Below are 24,219 nucleotides of genomic sequence, written 5' to 3'. Positions count from 1 at the left end.
GGCTCGCATGATTTGTAGGGCTCAGAGGGATGATAGAATAACACCTTTATTATACCAACTTCATTCGCTTCCGATTGAAGCAAGAGCCAAATTTAAAGTACTCACTTTGACACATAAGGCTTTTCATTTACTTACTCCTAGTTACCTATCTAATCTGACTATTCCCTATTCTCCTATGCGAACTATTAGATATTCCACCGCTGGCTAAGGCTCGATGGGAATCTACTCGTGCATCGGCATTCTTTTTTCTGTCTCCCTCTCTTTGGAATGGACTTCCAAAAGAAATTAGATTAGAGGATTCCTACATTCACTTTCGAAAACTTCTGAAAACTTTTCTTTTTACAAACTGTATTGAACAGAATTTATGATAGCAGGGAAGGTGTAGAAGTTTTGGTAAATTATATTTATTATAGGTAATTGTGGGTTTTTTTTTGAGTAATAGATTCTACTAGAAATGTATTTCTTTGTTTTTTGGGGGTTGCTGTGCTTTTCTATCAATGATTGGAGTTCTTATTTATTTGTTTGTTTGTATGAGAAGTATTTCTTTTTAATGTAAACCGTTCTGTTTTGCAATAGCAATAAGAAAATAAATAAGAAACGGTATATAAAATGAATAAATGATAAAAATGGTGCAAAAAAAAACCAGATGAAAAAAGAAAGGAAGTATAGCCTCAAAGCTAAATGTCCCCTCTGAGACAAAGTCTCAACAATACAGACTATAGCAGATACTATCACAGGCAAACTAAGCCCCCGTTTATTAAGCTGTTCCGCTTAGCGGCTGCTGTGTGCTAATACTGACACAGCCCATTCACTTTGAATGGACTGTGTTGGCATTGCCGTGTGGCAGCCACTAGTGCGGCTTAGTAAACTGGGGTTAACTGTCACTACCAAACAACACAATACAGGTGGAGAAAAAAACAGTGTACTATAGATCTTTACCATAAACTGGAAAATTTTGGTCTGGATTGGAAAATAAATCATTTGGATGGGCCAGACATACAGTATTTTTCACATATAGTCTTTCCCATGAGCGGTATGGAAGTAGAAGCTGATGTGTAATATGAATTTCCAACAGCTCTTGCGGATGCCACTGAGGCCCTGGGGGCAGTGGCGTAGCCAGGGGTGGGCTTGGGTGGGCCCAGGCCCATCCACTTTGGGTTCAGGCCCACCCTGTAGCAGCACATCTATAATGTGGCTGACAGGGATTCCCAAGCCCCACCAGCCGAAAACTCCCAACTGTCCCTCCTGCATACCTTTTAAATAGCAGATCTTTGCCTGCAGCAAGCAGCGATTGATACATACTGTTTGCACCGGCCCTGCAGCCTTCCCTCTGATGTATTTTCACCTTTACAGAAACAGGAAGTTACATCAGAGGAAAGGCTGTGGGGCCAACATGAGCAGTGTGTATTAGTTGCTGCTCGCTGCCGGTGAAAATCTGCTATTTTATTCAGGGAAGGGCGGATGTCTGAGAGACCATATGGATGCAGGCAAGAGAGGGAGAGACGAAATCACTTGTGGGACAACAAGGCGGAGTACTTCTGCCCACCCATCGTGGGACCAGGCCCACCCAAATTTGGGTGTCTGGCTACGCCCCTGCCTGGGGACCACTTGTATTGTTATGTATGCAATATCCTGGCTATATATTGAGATATTATTTTACTAATGTACATACAAAATTAATACATTTACACTACTTCTTTAACTATAGAAATACAAACGTTATCAATTTTTTAAAGCATTTATCTTGCCATAAGACAGCCCTCTTTGAGTCTCTGTATAGACAAGGAAAAGGGATCCAGAATTGCTTCACATTGGTCCCCAAACGTCATCTTTTTGTTGTATGCCCTGGTCCTACTGCTGTCTGGTTTATTCACATTTCACCAGTAAGAGTGTCATTTGCAACCGAGATGCACTTCCCACAGTATGGGTCCCTTTTTCAATAGAAACATCCCACAGGGCAATGGGGCTGGCTTTCTCTTACATAACATGCCCACCAATCATGACATAACCAGATCACTTGGCCCCAAAACAGGAAACAAAGCATTTATTTTAAATATTGTCTTTATTAAGAAATCATTTCAATCTATTCCTAAAGCAAGTAAGGTTCTCGTCACTTTTCGGAGGAAAGGCTTCAGATTCTCTGCATTTCGCCCTGGTTTACATCACACGAATAGCAGACTGCTTCCTATCCTATGCAGACCATTATCTGCTATGTTGGGATAAGGTGCAGAATTGTCATTAGTCGGAAAACCTCCGTTTTGCTAACTTTAATTTCTTTCATAGACTTTTCATATTTATATTATAATACTTTCATAGACTTTTTATATTTATATTATAATATGCATCAGTACACTTATCTGGGCTGTAGTTTGATCGATTGGGACGCTCGACAGAGCGCCTCTGTTTCTCAAGTGCTTCATCAGGAGCAGTGCCCTCGGCTACTATACCTGCCCTACAACCAAAGTATAAATATAATGTTTCAGAGAGAGGACCATATGGAGCTACCTTATAGTGAAATGTGCATGAAGGAGCCTACCTTGTGAGGGTCCTGCTCTTTCCTTCCGTGGGACTCCTACTCTCTTAGATGGCATTGGGGTATTTATCCCTTCAGCTTATTTACCTGACCAATCACTACCGACTCAATTCTTAAAGGGGCCTCCTACCCACTGACTATAGTCATCTAGCTTTCCCACCTTCCTTCCTCGCTTATAGAAATGCTTTCCACTCTATTCGAATATTCAGGCCATTCGGTATTTTTGTCTTCAACCTAAAAATCCAGCGTTGTTCCGCTTGTATCAGCCCTCAATCTCTATTCCCTCCCCTAATTGACTCCCTCACCTGATCTATCACTATGCAGCTGAAGTCTGCAAACGTATGCTGTTCCATGCAGTGGGCCACTAATGTGGCTTCCCTGCGTTGTTGTATAATGTTAAACTTGTGATCACTCAAACACTGTTTCAGTGCCCATGTTGTCTTTCCTACATACAACTTTGAACTTTCTAACGAAAAGGGAATTGGATTTTTTAAATAAGCCGTTTCCTCTCGTTCCACTATTTTATACAGTTCCTAAAATACATAAAGATCCAATAACACCCCTAGGAAGACCTATCGTAGCATCAATAGATTCTCTCCTTGAACCTCTGTCACAGTATGTAGATTGGTTTCTGAAACAGATGGTACAAGAAAATGCAACGTGTATAAAAGATAATACTCATTTTTTTAAGATATTAGATGTGGTTCCCACTAACCAACATCCCTTTATATTAGTAACATTGGACGTGATAGTGTTGTATACATCATTACCTCAGCAAGATTGTCTGACCATAGTGGAAGAATGTTTGGAAACCAGGCCACATCCACATCAGGTTCCTACCCCAATCAAGCAAACTACAGCCCAGATAAGTGTACTGATGCATATTATAATATAAATATAAAAAGTCTATGAAAGTATTATAATATAAATATGAAAAGTCTATGAAAGAAATTAAAGTTAGCAAAGCGGAGGTTTTCCGACTAATGACGATTCTGCACCTTATCCCAAAATAGCAGATAATGGTCTGCATAGGATAGGAAGCAGTCTGCTATTCGTGTGATGTAAAACCGGGGCAAAATGCAGAGAATCTGAAGTCTTTCCTCTGAAAAGTGACGAGAACCTTACTTGTTTTAAGAATAAATTGAAATGATTTCAAGCAGCAAATACCAATAGAGTGATTAATAAGATATTGACTTTATTAAGAAATGCAAAAACATACTGTATAACAAAGTGCATACTTGCAACATAAACGTATATTGCCCTATTTATTGTTCATAATATTCTTTCAGTTTTAAACTATTTGAAATGCCCATCCACCCTCCTGCCTACCCCACCCCTCCCTGTTCACAATTAAACTAGCAACCTGTTGAGTATGCAGTGTATTCCATAGAGCATTCAAGAATGATTCCCAAATTGCCAAAAATCAATTTCTCACTCTCTCCTGACCTCATAGCTGTCATACACTCCAGCCTTAATAAACTATTCATTTGGTTTCTCCACATAACAAGAGTAGATGGCTCAGAAAAGAGGGGAACCTATTTAAGCAGCAGTATCAACTCTATTGATTTCTCTATTCTGTTGCTTCCTTAGTTTTTCTGTTTTTTTTAGGCTGCTGGTGGTCTCTGTTCATTTTTTATTTTGTATCTATCTCCTGTTTAAAAGTAAACCCCCCTCGTGGAATCTGGGCATAGATGCCAGCTCTGGGTGCTTGAGCACCCCCAGCATTGAGCAGACTTCTTGAATGTGTCCAGGGAGGGGTCATTTCTGTTTGACTTAACACCCCCAATCATTTTTGAAAAGTTGGCTCCTCTGGCTGTGTTTATACTTAACATCTATCCACATGATTCCTGCACGGGGTTCTGACAATCAATACACACAATCCACTTACTCATAATGGTAAGAGTGACTAAGCAGGGGGAACTTTCCAAATCTTTTAAGTACATTTCTTTGATCATATGGCAGCTGCTAGTCTTTTTTTTTTTCTTTATATTTTCTGTTTTGGGTCTAGTTGAAAGCAGAAGTTGGTTTTCAGGGTGTGAAATGGAAGACCCATACATTTTTTAGGATGCATGTGCTATTCATTTTAGGTTTTCTTCTACCATTTTTGGACTTAGGTTTGTATACTTTGCACTACTGTTCAAACATTTATTTGAAGTGATTTTCACATTCAATGATGTAATGAGTTTTGCATATCCACGGTAGTTCAGATAGTCGAGATAAGCACTTGATGTATTAATGCATCTGCTGCACGTATCTTTTATTTTAAATTTTTGTTTTAGGTTTTCTTTTGTGATATGATCTTCTTTGCATCTCTTATCCACGTATTGGAGGGTGTTTTTGGAATCTATGGAGAAGATTATTAACTGCCGCAATGGTTGTCACAGGAGAGTGAATTAGAGAGTTTTTTAAAATAAAAAAGATGGTCAGGTTTTCATGTTTTCTTCTTTTATATATCCTCTGCAGTAAAAGAGGTGGCGTCGGCAAATGGATTTGCTGTACGCCGAGGCCTCCTTTTACCACAGAGGGTAAATGTGTTTTTTTTTAAACAAAGGAAATGGTCGTGCGATAAGTTAAACGCTCAGGATCCTGTTTACTAAGACATGCTGTAGGTGCGCTAACTTTTTAGCGCATGCTAATGCTAGAGACACCAATATATTCCTATGGGTGTCTCTAGCATTAGTGCGCCCTAATTTTTAGAATGTGCTATAGAGTTAGCGTGCCTACAGTGCGGCTTAGTAAACAGGGCCCTTACTGAGCAGCCATTTCCCAGGAGAACCCTTACAGCCACCTATTTAGGAGGTGGTAAGGGCTCCCGCACTAACCCAGTGGTAAATATTTTTGAAATGGCGTACAGTGGGGACAGGCACTACCGCCATGCATCTGCTGTAGTCCGGCAGTATTGCCAGATCGCCATGTGGCTTGCTGCATTTTAGTAATTAAAGGGCCCCTAAGTGTTTTGTTATATATCCTTTGAGATACCAGGTGTGTTCTGAATTTGGAAGATGGCCGCTGTATTTTTGTTTTTTATGCAGCCTGTTATTTTAGCTCTGTTATTATGGATCATATTTTATTTTATACTAGTAAAAAAGGCCCGTTTCTGTTTTAAAGGAAACGTGTGCTAGCAAGGTTTTCCTCAGAGTATGTATGTTTGAGAGAGTGAAGGACTATTGTGTAGCCCCTGAAACAGCCCTGTTGAGCGAAACACGGCCTGTGTTGGGCTATTTGTGTGTGTATATTCCATTGGTTTTTACTAATAAATTATGTTTTGTTTTGTCAACGATCTGCTCTGTTTGAGTGTGCATGTGCAAGTGTGTGTGTGTGTGACAGAGAGAGAGTGAGACTAGGTGCGAGTGTGTGTGTGAGAATAAGAGTATGTGCCAGGGTCCCCCCTCTCTCCCAGTTCCAGGGTCGTCCCCCCCCCGGGTATGTCTCCCATTTGCAGGGGTGTCCCCCAGTGGCGTAGCCAGACTGCCAATTTTGGATGGGCCTGAACCCAAAGTGGGTGGGCACAAAATTTTCTCTTTACCCCCTTCCCCCAGCAAAATTTAGTCACGCTAATCAGATGCATTTGTCACACAGGGTAAAGTGCTGCTTTTCAGTGCATCAGATTTCAGAAAATGTATTTAATAGCCTAACACCCTTTTCAATGAGCTTTCAGAGGCCAAAACCTCCTGCCTCAGGCCAGTATAATGCTGTTACGGTATCCTCGCCTGACCTAAGGAAGGAATTATTGGTCTCTGAAACTTCATTAACACAGGTACCATATTACTTTATCCTAAATTAAAAATAAAATTATTTTCTTTACCTTTCTTGTATGGCCATTACTTTTTCTCATTGTGTCGCTCCCAGTCTCTAGATTCTGCTTTCCTTCGTTTTCGCTTAACTCTTCTGCCACGGTTTCCTGGCCATTTCTCATTTTTCTCTCCTTTTTCTTTGCTTTCTTCAATATTTTTCTGCCTCTTTCTCTCTGTCCTGATTTAATTCATTCTTACTATCCATTCTTTAATTTCCTTCATCTACTTATGGCTTTTCATCTTTTTCTCACCCTTGTTCTCCCCATGCCCCTTCCTCTTATTCTCCAGTCTTTCACTACTCTCCTTTTCCATCCAGCAGCTCTCTTCTTTCTCTCCCCATCCTTCCAGTCTCCCCTCTCTCTCCCCATCCTTCCAGTAGTCTCCCCTCTTTCTTTCTGCATCCTTCCGTCCAGTGTCACCTCTTTCTCCCTACCCTTCCATCCAGCGTCTTCCCTCTTTCTCTCCCCATCCTTCCATCCATCTATCCTCTCTCCTGATCCTTCCATCTAATGTCTCTCTCCCTCTTTCTAACCAGTGTCTCTGTATCACTCTACCCTTTTCTGTTCAGTGTCCCTTCTCTCTCCACATCCTTCCAGTCTCTCACCTTTCTGCATCCTTCCAGTCTCTCCCCTTTCTCTCCCCATCCTTCCATCTGTTTTCTATCTTTTCTCCCCATCCTTCCATGTTTTCCCTCTTTCTCTGCCATCCTTCCATCTGTTTTCCCTCTTTCTCCCTATCCTTCCATGTTTTCCCTCTGTCTCCCCATCCTTCCATGTTTTCCCTCTTTCTCCCCATCCTTCCATGTTTTCCCTCTTTCTCTGCCATCCTTCCATCTGTTTTCCCTCTTTTCTCCCCATCCTTCCATGTTTTCCCTCTGTCTCCCCATCCTTCCATGTTTTCCCTCTTTCTCTGCCATCCTTCCATCTGTTTTCCCTCTTTTCTCCCCATCCTTCCATGTTTTCCCTCTTTTCTTCGACGAGGCCCGCCCTGCATGCCAGCTCCCATTGCCGGCCACTGCTGCTTTTCCTGTTGAGCAGCAGGGCCGGCGCTACAAAAAGAAGAAGCGCTAACGGCGCTAAGGACCGTAGGACGAGAAATGTTTAAAAAAAAAAAAGCGCGGCACCGGCAGGCACTGTCTCGGCAGCCTTGAGGCATTGGCTGCTGAGGCATTGGCTGCTGGCTCGCAGGCTCCTCCCGCAGATGCCTCAAGGCTGCCGAGACAGTGCTTTTTTTTTTTTTTTTACATTTCTCGGCCTTAGCGCCGTTAGCGCTTCTTCTTTTTGTAGCGCCGGCCCTGCTGCTCAACAGGAAAAGCAGCAGTGGCCGGCAATGGGTGCTGGGGCTGGCGCTGGGCGGGCCTGGGCTGAAATTGGGTGGGCCTGGGCCCAGCCAGGCCCACCCGTAGCTACGCCCCTGGTGTTCCCCCTCCCTCCCTCCCAGTTGCAGGGTCCCCCCTCCCATTTGCTGGGTCTGTGTGTCTCCCCACTCCTTTTGTCCAGTGGAAACAGCTGTAAAAACGGCAATGAGAAGCAGCTCCTAGGTTTCCTTTTTTTTTTTTTTGAGTATATAGGAATGACGGCTGCTTTGGGGAGTGGAATCAGAGATTAACCAATGGGCTTCCTTGCTTACCATAGACTTGCTTTGTTCACTTCCACTCCTGTCTATTGAATATCCTGCAGCATGTCATAGCAGCCAATCAGTGGCACTTCAGGAATGACATCACTTTTATCTACTCCACTTTCCTTTTCCACGGTTCCAGGCAGCCTCAGAACGTTGGAGGTGAGAATTATTATATAGGATAATATTGCAAGTTGACCATGCTTTTTGCAAACAAGACCATGCGATTTATGGTTTTTGTTTTTTGGGGGTTTTTTGAATTTAGTTTTTGCTTACTATATATGGTCATGTTTTTATTTTCTTTCATTGTTACCATGTGTTAGAAGTCTTTTCTGGATGTATTCTGGTTTGTATTTACAGTGATATTTTCCTTAATTATAATATGACTGTGACAAAACAGTGGGTTTTAAGCCTGTAAAGCTGTATTATTTCTTGAAGTGTATTTCTCTAGTTTGACCAGCAGGTGGTGCATGTTTATATTTAAAGCTGTTACTGAGAAATGACTGTTCCCTCTTTAGTTAACATAGATAAGAGGTAACCTGCAGTGATATGGCCAGCTATTTTTAAAACTTGTTCTTCTGGGCTCTGATTGGCAGGGCCAACGAGAGGAAGGGCGGGGGGGGGGGCAAAATTCCCCAGGCCCGGGCCTCCAAGGGGGGCCCGGCACCAGGGTCAGGCCACTGGTGCTGCAGTCCCCAGTCTCACCTGCCTGCCTCCTCAGCTCCGGGCCCCCTGCATTTGAAGCGGCAGTCACAGATCGCCTCCCTTCAGGCCTTCCCTCACGGAGGTGAGAGGTGCTGTCAGGTCAGTGCAGGGGGCCCGATACGGAGGGGGGCGGGAGTGGCGGCGGGGATGGGAGGGGTGGAGGTTGGTGCGCGCGATGTTCGTTTCTAGGCTCCAGCGGCAGCATCCAACAGTCCGACTCCGTTTCCCTCTCTGTTCCGCCCTCTGACATCATCACATCTTGACGCGAGGGCAGGACAGAGAGGGAAGTCTCTACTGCGCATTTGCAGGTGAGTCGGTCACTTGCCATTTATATGTTTGATTTCCCCGGAATGGGAAGCTGCTGGTGATGCCCTCAGCTGTTAATGCCAAGTTTTGGCAATGACAATGCAGTATTGGGAAATCTTACCATAATTTAGGAAATAGAGCCCATAGTGAATTTAGGCAAAACTCTAAATCAGGGCTTCCCAAATCTGTCCTGGGAATCCACAGACAGTCAACTTTTCAGGATATCCACAATGAATATTCATGAGATCAGTTTGTTTATGCTGAGCCTCTGGCATAGGCAAATTTATCATGCTCCTACATTTTATATCAATAATACAATTGAATACTAAAGGATCTGAAGATTGCCTTTTCCACAAATAAGAGCCAAGCTAAACCAGTATTGTAAAATCTCAAATTTTTGTCTGGCAATTGAAACATAGAGTGTCAAGTTGAATAAACTAAACCAATTATTCATTTAAATACATTTATTTATTTGTTTTTCTCACAGTATTTAAAGGTGATAAGGTGGTAATTGCTTTTTGGTGGCAGGGTATGAAAGGGTAAATATTTTCTGCTTACTGTCTTTGCTTGACCTTGCTGTTTGCCTGTGAAAAGAATGTGCTTATTCTTTTCACACTCCCCAGGCCTTCTAGCAGGCTAATATGTTTGTGGTATTTTATCAATGACTCATAACAAACATGAACTAAATCAAGAAAAATTAGCTTTCTTATACCTCAGCAGTCAGAAACTTATGACTGCTGGGTTCTGAAGGAAGCTAGGCCACATGTCGTCCAACATAGGATTGTAAACATAATGGCCCATCTGACTATGATTATGGACATTGGTTTGGTGGGGGGGAGGATATAAAAGACTCATAAAAGCCTTCACATCCTTGTACATTTCTCACATTCAGCTGTCTTTATTAAACACAACACTCTCTATACTTTCAATGTGAAAGAACAATTACATAAGTATTAAACAAATAAAGAATAATAAACCAAACGTTTTGATTGTATAAGTCTTCACACCCTTTGTCATAGCAAATTCAAATTAGCTCCATTTCCAAACATCATCTTTGAAAGTCTCCTAATCAGTTAAATAGAACCCATCTATATCCACTTTCAGTCACTGGGTTGATTTGAATACTCTTGGATGAAAAATGAAGCTGTTAATATTGTAAACAGAGAAAAGACCATACGACCTTTCCAGTCTGCCTATTGATACCAAATTCTACAATCCTTTCCTCTCCATCAGAGATCCTTTATGGTCTCCAGAACTGCACAAAGTACTCCAAATGAGGTCTTGCCAAAATTTTAGGTGTATTGAAGATATATTTATTTATATATTTAGGGGCCTTTTTACTAAGCTGCGTAGGCGCCTACGCGTGCCCAATGCACGCCAATTCAAAGCTACCACCCAGCCACCGTGTGGCCCATTCTGAAATTTCATATTTTACAAGCATTTTATGCATGCCAGAAAATATGTTATTTTCTGGTGCACGGCAAAAATTGGGTGGTAATTCCGACTTGACACGCGTAGATGATTACCACATAGTTAACATGAGAGACCTTACTGCTAAGTCAATGGCTAGCGGTAAGGTCTCAGACCCAAAATGGACGTACGCCAATGTTTATTTTGCCGCATATCCATTTTTGTCAAAAATTTTAAAAAGGCATTTTATACAGGCAAGCTGAAAAATGGATCTGCGTGCACCCAAAACCCACGCCTACACTACCGCATGCCATTTTTCAGTGCACCTTAGTAAAAGGACCCCTAATTTAGGTAGACTTGATATACTGCCTTAGGCTAACAGGTAGATCTAGACAGTGTACAATAAAAACCGAAATTAGAAAAGAACTAAAAAAATTTTAACAGGAAAGTATACACATTCATTTATTAAAGGCTAGAATATAGAGGTGGGGAGGATTAGTGAGAAGGGAAAGGGAGAGAAAAAGCAGAAAGGATGAAAACAAAGAGAAGGAAAATTGATCCTATAGCAGCAAAACAACCTAGGTAGTATTAAATGCCTGACAAAAGAACCAACTTTTTTATGGCAGGTTTACATTTTTTCAATAAAGACTCAGCTCATATTCCTAGGGGATTAACAATTGCAATACCAGGCTGTCTACTGTCCTGGTCAAAGCTGCAACATTTCATGAATATTTATTTTGCAAAGGGACAGGGCTTGATAAAATGGACCTTTTGTTTTACGCTGAGTTATACAAGATGACTCTCGCACTCATTTTCTTTCCCCTTCCCCCATACCATCTTTAGTTTCTCTGCTGATGCATGTTTTTATTCAGCCCTATATTTTGTGCCAGCATTCATACAGTGCAATAAAATCCAAGGCACCTGAAGCCTTGTAGTGATTGACAGAATGCTTCCTGATGTTCTCTTGTTTTAACCCTGTTTCTTTCTGTTTGCAGGCTGGATTGCTTGGTTAAGACTGTGCGTTCAGAGGGCTTTTTCGGCATGTACAGAGGTGATTACTGTTTCCTTCTTCAGTGAGTACAAGGGGTGTTTCTGCCATGCACAGATGCCTCAGAATGATCAAGAACTAAGAACTAGCCTAGGAGTTGACAAAACTGTTATAATCTAAAAGAAGACCTGTGTTTGTTGTTATGTGGGCTAGTAATAATAGTCCTGGTTTCTTAGCTCTTATATTAAATCATTCTGATATATGCAGTCCTACTTCAACATTCACAGAAGCAGGACTGTAGATGCCAGGATGATATTTAAGGAAATGAATTAAAAAAAAAACAGGTCTGTCTGAATATCCCTGATAGTCTGCAGCTAACAATCAGCTCTTGATACCCTGGTGAAGATTCCAGATATAAGAAGAGGTAAACTTCCAGCTCAACTTTACTTTAAAGCAAACAAACATCCAGGAAACCAAGCAGATTTGGCTCGCTGATGTCTATAGCGCACAACCCACAATCCACACAAAGGACAATTCTGTAACAGGGCACATAATTAAAGGTGCATGGAAGACGTATGGTAGAAGTCTGTTTTATAAAGGATCTGGGTATATATTCTCATAACATTTAGGCACAATCACTCCAGCCATATCACTGGTGTGTTAGCACTTGTATGGCAGATACCTGTGTGACTTACAGTATTCTGCAAGTTATATGTAAACATTTAGCCCTGTCTAAGCTCCATATTCATGACCCTCCTTTCAAAAACACACTATATAGGGGCTCATTTTCAAAGCACTTGGACTTACAAAGCTCCATAGGTTACTATGAAACTTAGTAAGTCTGAGTTCTTTGAAAATATGCCTCAATGTAAGTTAAGCAGGTGTTTTACAGGATTTACATGTGCACATGCACACATTTACATGAGCAATAGGTTTATAAATGTTACTGTTTTATGTTATAGAATTGCCCCCACACTGTGCATTTTCCCATAATTTGGAAGGAACATATTCTAGTTGTATTGCAGAGATAGTTTAGGGTCTGAGCGTCCAGCCTACTGATAGAAAGCACTGCATGGTTGACTTTGTCTTTTCTGGAACACAGTTCCAAAAACAGTGACTAAACCGCTTCAGGCTCAGAATAACCCCAGAAGCAATTTCTAGTCTTTTACAGTCCTCCTGGAATGGCCACTTGGGAAGGGTGATAGATTCAAATGTGTCTTGCCGGCAAATGAAATGTTAGCAGTTGTGTTGTCCTTCATAGGCCGCCTCAGAATCTCAGCTAATGGCTTCCATGTGTACGTTGATGAGAACGTTCTAGGCTTCTTTCTTGGAAGACCCTAGTGCTCTGTACTGGTAGCTCACCAAAATAATTGGGACCCATTCACTTGGAATATATCCCTTCCCCGTTCTGTGATAATTTATTTTGAAATTATTAGAATGACTGTTCACTTTGCTCCTTAAAATGACCCATTTTTCCCTTTCTTCACCCAGGGGCAGCAGTGAACCTGACATTGGTTGTTCCAGAGAAAGCTATCAAGCTTGCAGCCAATGATTTCTTCAGACAGCTACTCTCCAGAGATGGGTACAGGCCTGTTATCTATTTTTTTTTATCACTCCTGGTCATTGACTCTGATCACTATTTCTCTTCCTATTTTGTTCTTAAACACATCTTGTTTCTTTTTATTGGTTTGTGTTCTTAGGTCTTTACAGACAATATAGGGTTAATTTTAATGAAATGAGGGAAAGTAGACCACTTATTTAAGTTATAAGTCAACAGTACTGAGTAGAGACTAATATTGTGGAGCTTGAAATTTTCCCCCCAACAGCTTAGTGGTGCTATCCCCCTAGGGATGTGCATGGAAAAAGATTTCAGTTCATTTTTTGATTGGTGTGTTATCGTTTGGACGGCGTTTGATAGAAAACAGGGAAGAGAGTATAATGAGGAGAGGCACTGGGGTACAGTAAGTCACTACATTTTGCTGCAGGAATTTAAATAATTATGCTTAAAAGTATCTTTCCATGTTAAGCTTGATATTTAAACTGTTATCCTGTCCTATAGTGTTGGACAAATTCTGTAGGATGAAAGAATCCCCATGAGAATCCTAAATTTTCTAGTTTAATTGCTTTGTCTTGTTTTGATTTGTATTAGTAGATATTATATAGATGGAAACCAAACAAGAAAGAAAGAAAGAAGAACCTGTCTCCACAGATGTCAACAGATAGAGAAAGACAAATGACTAGGTAGTAATTCCAAAAGAGTTGCATCAATATTAAACACTTTATTAAATGACCTGACATGGCCATGTTTTGGGATGTGCCTGCATCAGGGGTCCTTAAATTGTCAACCTTATCTTTTAGGTGCCTGTAATTAGGTGACATCCTCAACCTTAGAGCTGAGTAAGGCTTAAGAACTGATAGTCAATACCTTGTTGTCTTGATCTGAACCACAGCTATTCACAATCTGCTGTGGTTCAGATCAGGTTGGCAAGGTATCAACTATCATTTCTTAATCCTTAGCGAGTATTGCTGAAGGTTGACGATCTCGCCTATATACAGGCATCTAAAAGACAAGGTTGACAATATAAAGACCCCCTGATGCAGGCACATGCTGAAACGTGGCCGCATTGGGTCATTTAAGACCCCTTGTACAAAGTGGCGGTATCCGTACTGCTGCTTTGCCATGTGTCATTTCAGCACTACTGCTGGCCCAAATTGGGCAGCGGTTATTGCCAGGTTAGTGCGGGAGCCCTTACCGCCTCCCCCCAGAAATGGCCATGCAGCAAGTGTGCACTTAGCACATTTCATTTTTTTTTTTTCTTTTTCCCTGCTGTGGTAAAAGGGGCCTTGGCACATGACACATCCACACGCTGACACTACCGCAGGGCCCCTTTTACCACATCTTGGTAAAAGGGGCCCTTAATAAAGTGTTCACTATTGATGTGACTCCTGTGGAATTACTGCCCATTCACCTAGCCGTCTTCACCCATCTCTGTCTATATAAATGGTATCTTCATTTCATTTAATTTATTAAGTCACTGGTCACAGGTTTCTCAAGGGATTACAACTCATCTGTTTTGCCATACAAAATATGCTCTGATCCTGCAGCAAATGCCAATTACAAGAAGATCCCTGGGAAGCTGGGAGGTTAAGCTTCTCTCTTTTCCGTGAATAGCTGCAGTCTCCGTGTATGTGCATATTTATTTCTCATTTATGAATTCTCCTTAAATTTCTTTTGTGTCTGATAGGAAGAATCTGACTCTGTTGAAGGAAATGTTGGCTGGTTGTGGGGCTGGAACCTGCCAGGTGTGTATTACAACCCCAATGGAAATGCTGAAAATTCAGCTCCAGGATGCAGGGCGACTGGGTAAGACCTAGACGAAGACAGAGCAAGTCATAAACGAGTGGTCACATGCCAGTGCTTCTCTGCTTCAAGAAACTCATTTCATAGTCCCTCACTGCACATGTGGCTGGCTGTATTATAGAGAACGCTTTTGTCCACTTTTGTCTCTTAGTGATATACCATACTGCCATGGTGATTATCTTTTCAGTAGAAACCAACTGTTTCATCCTTTCTATTTTCCTCTGTTTTTAGCTTTGATTCTATAAGAGTGCCTTATCAGTTGATATTCAATGTCTGTGTATGATTTGGTTTGTGTGTTTTTGTCCCTCACGAATAACTTTTAAATGGGTAGACAGAGATGAACCAAACTTTCTGTTGCATTAGGGTCTTGGGAAGACATGCGACCTTTCTGGTTTTTAAAGTCTGGGAGTGATTTTGATGGGGAATGGGGGAGGGGCACAGGAAGGGAACAAAGTGGGACAATTTTTCCACAGTTTTTACTTAAGAAATGCGTGGGGGAAAATTCAAGGGCTTAGAATTCTAGAAATACTTGGCTGGTATGAATGAAAATTGTTACTATACAATGTCATGAGGAGGCTAATTTTCTAACAGGGCACCTATACTAAAAGTCCAAAAAGGCGCCTGTTGTATGCCTGTTTTAGAAAGGCCATAAACTTATAAACCTTCACCACCAAACTACATATAGTTTCTACTGCATCATCAGAGTAAAGATTTGTAATTCATGCCTTATCCACACTTCCTCATGGGTCAGTTTTTTTTTTCTTTTTTCCAAGTTTATTTAGAATTTTCTATTCCACCCTATGGCACCTTCAGGGTGGTTTACAATCTAATACATAGAGTAAAATGAAGTAGACATAAAACTAACAGAGTTGAAGGAAGGTATAGAACTATAATAATGATAGGAAAGATCATAGAGACACAAAAGGAAGGGTAGGCTCTGTAAGATCAGTGAGTGTCTTGGATGCAACAATCTCTGAATGATTATTGCTGTCCTAAAATAATTAAACAACAAAAGGTCGATCCCAAAAGTGTGAGAGCTTGGCGATGCTATGAGGCAGACACTAGTAGAGAACAATCAAACTAAATTCAATAAAGTAAATTTTAATAATTTTTTTTAAAGAGTCCGAAGGAGAGTTCTGTATAGGCTGTACCTACAGCTGAGCAATACTTTAGTGAGTCAGGCCATCCCACAAATGGTTCACTTGAAAAGCTCTATACATCATAAACACTCCCCAAACGGCACTCCAGATTTTTGATTAAGTGCATAAATACTTAGTGCAATGTGAAATCATAACCAAAAATAATAATGTGCTCTACTAATGTCCTACATTGCCACAGTCCACCATATGGAGGAGAAAAGCAAACTCCTAATTGTTGCGTGAAGAGAAATCTTTACACTTCATTTACTCAAATCCACACTGGAAAATAGAGAAACAAACAGGAGCAGACTTATCTGAATTTTCAACTTGCAACTCCGTCGCTCATACACTGTAAGTACCCAACGTCCTACAAAAGTTTCTGTTTCAAAAATCTTCCTCAGGGACTAACATGCTGGTGAATCCTCCATCTCTCCCTTGGGATTCCTTCAGTTGTCCTATAATAATTGGCATTCCTTTCCTTACTGTATTTTAATCAAATATTTGATTGTACACTGCCCTGTGATTCCTGTAGGAAGGGTGGTATAACAAATTGAAATAAACAATAATAGAAATAGGCATTCCAATGTGGAGGAATGGCCTAGTGGTTAGGGTGGTGGACTTTGGTCCTGAGGAACTGAGTTCGATTCCCACTTCAGGCACAGGTAGCTCCTTGTGACTCTGGGCAAGTCACTTAACCCTCCATTGCCCCATGTAAGCCACATTGAGCCTGCCATGAGTGGGAAAGCGTGGGGTACAAATAAAATAAAAAAATAATCAAAACCAAAATTGTGCATTTACCTGTTTAATGGCTGCTGCAGCTTCAGTAATCATGCAGGAGATTGTCATCCAACATAGTACTATGTTTTGCATCACTGCATGAGGAACAAACTTATAAATAAATTAATATTATTAATATCTGATCCATTGTTAGACTATCTTTATTAACCTTATGGCACATACCAGCATCCATTAAAAGCTATGTTGGATGACAGTCTCCTGCATGATTACTGAAGCTGCAGCAGCTATTAAATAATTTTGATTTTGGCTAAAAATGCATATTTCTTTTTTAAAAAATGAGCCCAGGGAGGTCACGTGATGTCAAGCTAGTGTACAAGCATAGGTGAGAAATGCTCCAGGACCCCGCAAAAAACATCTGTCTCCATAAGCTGCATTTTTAGAATAGTCACGTCTACACTACTCTGTGAAATTATTGAGAGTATAGAGGTGTGAGGATCTTTGCAATTAATACGGCAATGGAATCTAAAATCCATAGAAAGGACAAAGACCATCAGAAGGCCAGTGAACACAAAATGGCACATGAAGAGGTGATGGAGCAACACTTTAATATTTCAATGTGGGTTGCTGAAGTGGCGTTGGAAGTTAAGGTGGTGATTGTGTCTTCAATTGAACAACAATTCTAAAAGATTTCAACTAAACTTGGCTCAGTGTGTACTCGATTAGAAAAGAAGTGTGCTGATTTTTTATTGAACTAACAGCATTTTTCCGATGTGAAAGACAAGGTACAGCAGCAAGAAACTCAGCAGTTGCATCTACATTCTAAAATTGAGAAGCTGGAGAAGATGGACGATATAGAAATTCATTCAAGACAATGTAACTTACATCTACTAGGCCTACCTAAATCTATTAAGGACACAGAACTTTGAGGATTCCTAGAGAAATGGTTGCCGCTGGAACTGAAGTTCCAATCCACAGCTGGTCCTCTGAAGATAAAGAGGGCACACAGGCTGGGTGGGCCCTGTCAAGTCGATTGACAAGTGGGCAAAATCCGATGTTTTCAAGATTTTTCCGCAGTGGTTGTGTCTGCTTGTTCTTTGCATAAGAAGAAAGTGCTTTCCACACAGTTGTATCTGGCTAAGCTCCGAATCCAGCATGATGGTAAATTTCATTTCTTTTCACAAGCAGCAGCAGCTATGCAATTTGCTGAACGTCTGCCAGATCTAAGTGGAAAAAGTAAATTTTGGTCCACACTACAAATTTCAGCTTTCACTGAATTAGTGGTCATGGAGGTGTGGCGATAATGATCTATCAAAACTTCTAATCCTTTTCTTAGGATTTTATTATGTGAAGGAGGATTCTCACTCCTGGCAATGGATTATAATGGAAGTTTGTTTATTTTGAAGAGTCGGTACATCCTATTTACCCACATAGGTTTTTTTTTTTTTTTTAAATAACTTTGTTTCTTTTTGTCCAGCAGAGGTATGTTGGCCTGCTTGACATAGAGCTCTTTATCCAACTGCTGGGAGAGTCAGAGATTAGCCTTAGAACACTGGGACTGCTGATTTTTAACATATTTATAAATGATCTAGAGGAGTAACTAGTGAGGTAATTAAATTTGCTGACGACACAAAGTTATTCAAAGTTAAATTGCGAGAGGATTGTGAAAAATTACAAGAGGACCTTACGAGACTTGGAGACTAGGCGTCTAAATGGCAGATGATGTTTAATGTGAGCAAGTGCAAAGTGATGCATGTGGGAAAGAGGAACCTGAACTATAGCTACGTACTGCAAGTTTCCACGTTAGGAGTCACTGACCAAGAAAGGGATCTCGTGACGTCGTTGTTGATACATTGAAACCCTCTGCTCAGTGTGCGGCGGCGGCTAAGAAAGCAAATAGAATGTTAGGTATTATTAGGAAAGGAACGGAAAACAAAAATAAGGACATTTATAATGCCTTTGTATTGGTCCATGGTGCGACTGTACCAGCTTAGAGAAAAGATGGCTGAGGGGAGATATGATAGAGTTCTATAAAATAATGAGTGGAGTGGAATGGGTAGACATGAATTGTTTACTCTTTCCAAAAATACTAGGACTAGGGGGCATGTGATGAAGCTACAAAGTAGTAAATTTAAAACAAATCAGAGAAAATGTTTCTCCACTCAATGTGAAATTAAACGCTGGAATTCATTGCCAGAGAATATGGTAAAGGCGGTTAGCTTAGCGGGGTTTAAAAAAGGTCTGGACGGCTTCCTAAAGGAAAAGTCAATAGACCATTATTAAATTGACTTGGGGAAAATCCACTTCTTATTTCTGGGATAAGCAGCATAAAATGTATTAAATATTTTCAGGATCTTGCCAGGTATTTGTGAATTGTATTGGCTACTGTTGGAAACAGGATGCTGGGCTTGATGGACCTTTGGTCTGTCCCAGTGTGGCAATACTTATGTAACACTACTGAGATGGTGTGGATTCCTTAGTATGGGTAATTGACTCTCTAAATGAAATTGAACTGTGCTCACACAGTGGAGTGAATTTCCCAAATTCTTGAGCAGGGGATCATGAATAGAGGTAGACAGGTATATTCTTTCCCATAACTTTTTGATACTGGAAGCTGTATCAGCTGGAGCCACTGCATCTCTGATATAATCAAAGCATTTGCTTGGTCTCTCTAGGATACATTTGCTTATTCACACTGACTAGAATGCTTTGGTACGTTATGAGGATACAGGCTCAGCAGCGAGGCTTCGCTGACTCAGTCTACTTTATCTTTTTGTTTGTAGAGCATAAACTTAATATATGTGGTTTTTTGAACTCTAATTCTTGGAATGCATTCCATTGCTGGTTTTGCCAATGTAAAGGATCATTGGGCTCGTGTGATTTCTTGATCTTTTTTGCTAATTATTGTTATGAGAATACAGATTTGGCGGTATGGCTTCATTGAGTCAGTCTATTTTTGTTTGTAGAGTATAGACTTAATGTGAATGTTTTTTGAACTCTTAATTCTTGGAATGCATTCCATTGCTGGTGCTGCCAATGTGAGGGAATGTTGGACACTTGTGTTTTCTTGATTTTTCTTACTAGTCGTCGTTATCTATTACTATTTTTCTGTTTGGACAGTAAATGGAGCTGTGTTTCAGTGTGTGAAGACTACTGCCTAGGTTTATTTCTTAGGCTATAATGTGCTTCTTAATTCTGCTCTCATTTTTGAGGCTGTCTGGATGGCTGGGGCATTGTTATTTGTTCAAGGGGAATAATGATTGTTAGAAGGATCTGTTTCTATGGTGTTGGGAGGACTGTGTTGGACTAAATGTCCGATGGAACATACTTCTACCTCCTTCTCCTACATAGTCTTTTGGGGGACATCTTCAGTTGTTATGGGAAATTATTAGAGTCTGTTACTTCCTGGATTGGTGAAAATTATTTCACCGTTTTGTTCTAATTTTGTGATTTCTTTTGGGGGTGTGGAGTGATTGGATGCTTTTGTAATATGGCAAAGGAGGTGGGGGGGGGGGTTTGGACTCACACTGACCTCAGTCTTTATGACAGGACCACTATGCTGCAGTAAAAGGCAGGGAAGTTGGAGAGAGGATTGGTTGGTCTGAAGGGTAGTTCCGTTTCTTTATATTTTTTGGAATTTGTTTCCAACATTTTGAAAGTCATTTGGTGTTCTTATACTGCTAGACAAGTACTGCTGAAACCTCATCTAGATCCAAGAGTGCAAACCTTGGAGGAGGAGGCCGCAGGCTGGGATGGTTCTTCTCCATCCAAAGGTATGATGATTTTCATTTCGTTAATTATGTAAACTGACCGATGGGATACTGAATAGATTTTAAATTGTCTCATGGAATGTAGGCGGAGTGTCTTCTCCCATAAAGAGACAAACATTTTTACAGTTTTTGAATAGAAGTTGATATAGAGGGGCATAATCAAATGGGGATGACCATCTCTAAGGGCGCCCATCTCTAAGGACGTCCCGGTGAAGGGGTGGGGAAACCCGTATTATTGAAACAAGATGGGCGTCCATCTTTCGTTTTGATAATATGGTCGGGGACGCCCAAATCTCAACATTTAGGTCAACCTTAGAGATGGTCGTCCCCGGTTTTCGGCCATAATGGAAACCGAGGACGCCCATCTCAAAAACAACCAAATCCAAGTCATTTGGTCATGGGAGGAGCCAGCATTCATAATGCACTGGTCCCTCTGACATGCCAGGACACCAACCGGGCACCTTAGGGAGCACTGCAGTGGACTAACTGATGCGCTAACTGAACGGGAAAAGCCAGTGCAGAGCAGCCAAGCATTATGCGTGGCTGCTCTGCGCATGCCAAAGATGGCTTCATACATGCAGACAAGCTGCGTGTATAATAGCTGTCTACAACCTTAAATAAATTGCCATCTACAACCTTAGAAAATACTAGTCCAGGTGAAAACATCCAAGTGCTCGTCAGGGACGTCTTTTTTTTTTTTTCTTTTTTAGAGTATGGGTGAACGATTTCCTTCGCTATGCCTCCATCCCTGCAATGGCAACGGCAGTTGAGGATGTCCAAAATGTGATGTTTCTGTGAGAAGGACATTCATGCCTGCTATGCCTCTGACAAGCTGTTTATTTATTTGGATTTTGGATCACAAGTAGCAGCAGTGGGATTTGAACCAGCCACCTCTGGATTGTAAGACCAGTGCTTAAGCACTAGGCCACTCCTCCACTCCACTCCTTTGAAATTTGGCTGTCCCTGTGGGGGGGGGGGGGGGAGACAGTTCAGGACATCCAAAATGTTTGAAAGAAGGATGTCCATGCCTTCGCTGTGCCCATACCTCCCCTCCCAGGGACCTGCATACTGCTGCGATGGACCTGAGTATGACATTTCAGGCTGGCAAAAAAAGTTTTTAAAGTTGTTTTTTTCAGGGTGGGAGGGAGTTAGTCACAACTTGGGGAGTCAGGGGAGGTCATCCCTGATTCCCTCCGGTGGTCATCTGGTCAGTTCTTGCACCTTTTTGAGGTTTGGTTGTGAAAAAAATGGACCAAGTCGGCCAAATACTCATCAGGGACGCCCCTTCTTTTGTCCATTATCGGCCAAGGATGCCCATCTCATAAGCATGCCCTCGTCCTGCCTTTGGTATGCTGCCGACACGCCCCTGGGAACTTTGGTCACCCCGCGACGGAAAGCAATCGAGGACCCCCAAAATCGGCTTTCGATTATGCCGATTTGGGTGACCCTGAGAGAAGGACGGCCATCTCCCGATTTGTGTCGAAAGAAGGGCGCCCTTCTCTTTTGAAAATGCCCCTGATAGCGTTATTATAAGAAATACATCTTTCATCTGAATATAAAAAATACCAAAAATGGTGGGTAGGGGATATGGTGGATTCACCAGCCTTAAAACGTAAAGCAAGGGTTCTTAGATTATTTTGTAAAGGCCATTACAATTTCACACCTTTAAACAAGGCCCAGAAGAGTGCTTTGTAATGGTCCATTTAACCATAGATTGTCAATCATTGTGCAGCGTATATGCGCCAAATGTACAAATTTTTTTCAGACTTTGATAGATTTTATGGCACCTCACCAAAGCAAACCTTTAATTGTAGGAGGCAATATAAATACAGTATATGACCCCCAGATAGACAAATCGCATCCATATTCACAAGATAAAATCAATAATACGAAGGGGCTTCCACTATTATGTAATATATTAGATTTACTTGATGTATGGAGGATATTACATCTGGATGATCATGATTATACTCACTTATTGAAAGCACACTCTACACTCCAATAGACTATTTATTGGTTTCACAATTCTTGTTTTCTCGTGTTTTGTCAGTCAATATGGCATATCTGATCATGCCTTGGTAGAATTCCAGTTTGATAGTGGTTGCTCCACTCCCACGGAAATTAAGTTCTCCCCAGAACTTTATTGGGACAAACAGTTTTGGGTATTTTTACAGGAGAAATGGAGAGAATATAAACTTAATAATTGTACTCATATACAAAATCCTGTACTGTTTTAGAAGGCAGCCAAAGCAGTTTTGCATGGGGAGATTTTGACGTATTCTGCACAGAAAAAGAAAATGAGAGACAAGGAGATTTTATGGTTAGAACAACAGGTGAAAAGAGACTGGATGCTATTTGATTTATGTCATATAGAACAACATAAGCAGGCATTGCTAGCATCTCAGGCAGCACTGAATGAACTTATTTATCAAAGGATTTCTAAATCCATGCTTTATTATAAATATCAACTTTATCAACATGGTAACAAAAGTGGTAAGTGTTTAGCTAATTTGGTCACAATCTGGAGAGACCCTTCTAAGATACTGCACTTGCGGGACAATAAGGTAGGATATTGAGAACTGATCTGGGTAGAGCAAATTATTTTTTGACAATTTTATGCAACTCTCTATGCCAAACCAGAGGACAAGCAATTAGATGGGTCTATGTATTTAAACAATCTGGTACTTCCTACTATATCCCAGGCACATAAGAGGCTCTTTAACACTCCCATATCTTCAGGGGAACTTAATTTATCTTTACAACAAAGTGCATTTAGGAAGGCACCTGGGACCAGATGGATTCCGAGCAGAATTCTATAAAATCTTAGAAGACTGGCCCACACTTGATTGCGTTATTTAATCACATTGTGGAAACTAAACAAATGTCTGAGTCCCTACAGACTGCTCAGATCACTGTGTTGTTAAAACCAGGTAAGGATCTGGTGGATCCTGATTCCTATAGGTCTATCTCATTACATTTTGAAGCTAAGCTGTTTGTGAAAATCTTGGCAAATCGTTTGTCTCGGGTATTACCTTCTTTGATAGATGACTCTCAAGTGGGATTTGTGGGAGACCGAATAGCTACTAAAAACATTAGAGCAATAGTAGCTTCTTTGGAAGAGGTGCATAGATGTGGACTGACTTCTCTGCTAATCAATTTTGATGCAGAGAAAGCATTCAACCGAGTACTGTGAGACTTCCTTTTTGCAGCACTGAAGCAATATGGCTTAGTGGGTTTCTTTGGAAATACAGTGGATGCCCTATATTCGGATCCAAAAGCTATGATGTGGGTGAAGGGAGTATACACTCAACGGTTTAATATCTGTAGGGGGCACTTGCCAGGGTTGCCCACTGTCTCCCCTGGTTTTTGTTTTATCTTTGGATTCTTTAATATGGGAGATTAAGATGCACCCAGAAATTCAAAGGGTACGTTTTCAACGATCTGAGTTTCAAATCTCCACTTTTGCAGATGATTTGTTAGTTCATATCACAAATCCCCAAATCTCCTTATCGGCACTGATGGAAATTTTTAAAGAGTATGTTGATTTTGCAGGATTCAAGTTGAATCTCTCTAAATCGTTGGCTTTATCTTCTTCAGCCATTCTCCGTAGGAACTGGGCATGCTCCTTCCCTTTATAATGGGCAGATCAGTCTTTCAGGTATTTAGGAATACAATTATCAATGACACCAGCCACGCTATATCAGTTAAATGTTTTGAAATTATTGGCATCTACCTCAGACACGTTATCGCGTTGGAGGCGTCTTTCTCTTAATCTGCATGGGAGGATATAGTTGTTTCACATGACAGAATTCCCTTGCTGGCTCCATTTGTTACAGATGTTGTCTTTAAGATTACTAAAAA

At 41.0% G+C, this 24,219-nt stretch overlaps 1 protein-coding gene across 1 annotated transcript in view; it reads left to right on the top strand.

Annotated features, from left to right (window-relative positions):
- The window catches only part of SLC25A18 (solute carrier family 25 member 18), a 90,669-nt gene that overhangs the window by 42,999 nt on the left and 23,451 nt on the right, over positions 1 to 24,219 (top strand). The window contains exons 4-6 of the mRNA XM_030214687.1: positions 11,361 to 11,416; positions 12,845 to 12,935; positions 14,599 to 14,717. Of these exons, the coding sequence (XP_030070547.1) occupies positions 11,361 to 11,416; positions 12,845 to 12,935; positions 14,599 to 14,717 (266 nt within the window). The remainder of the gene's footprint in view (positions 1 to 11,360; positions 11,417 to 12,844; positions 12,936 to 14,598; positions 14,718 to 24,219) is intronic.

Source organism: Microcaecilia unicolor, chromosome 9 (assembly GCF_901765095.1).
Source record: "Microcaecilia unicolor chromosome 9, aMicUni1.1, whole genome shotgun sequence".
Classification (NCBI taxonomy): Eukaryota; Metazoa; Chordata; class Amphibia; order Gymnophiona; family Siphonopidae; genus Microcaecilia; species Microcaecilia unicolor.
Note: the sequence above shows the minus strand (reverse complement) of the source record. Positions and strands in the feature narration are given on the sequence as shown.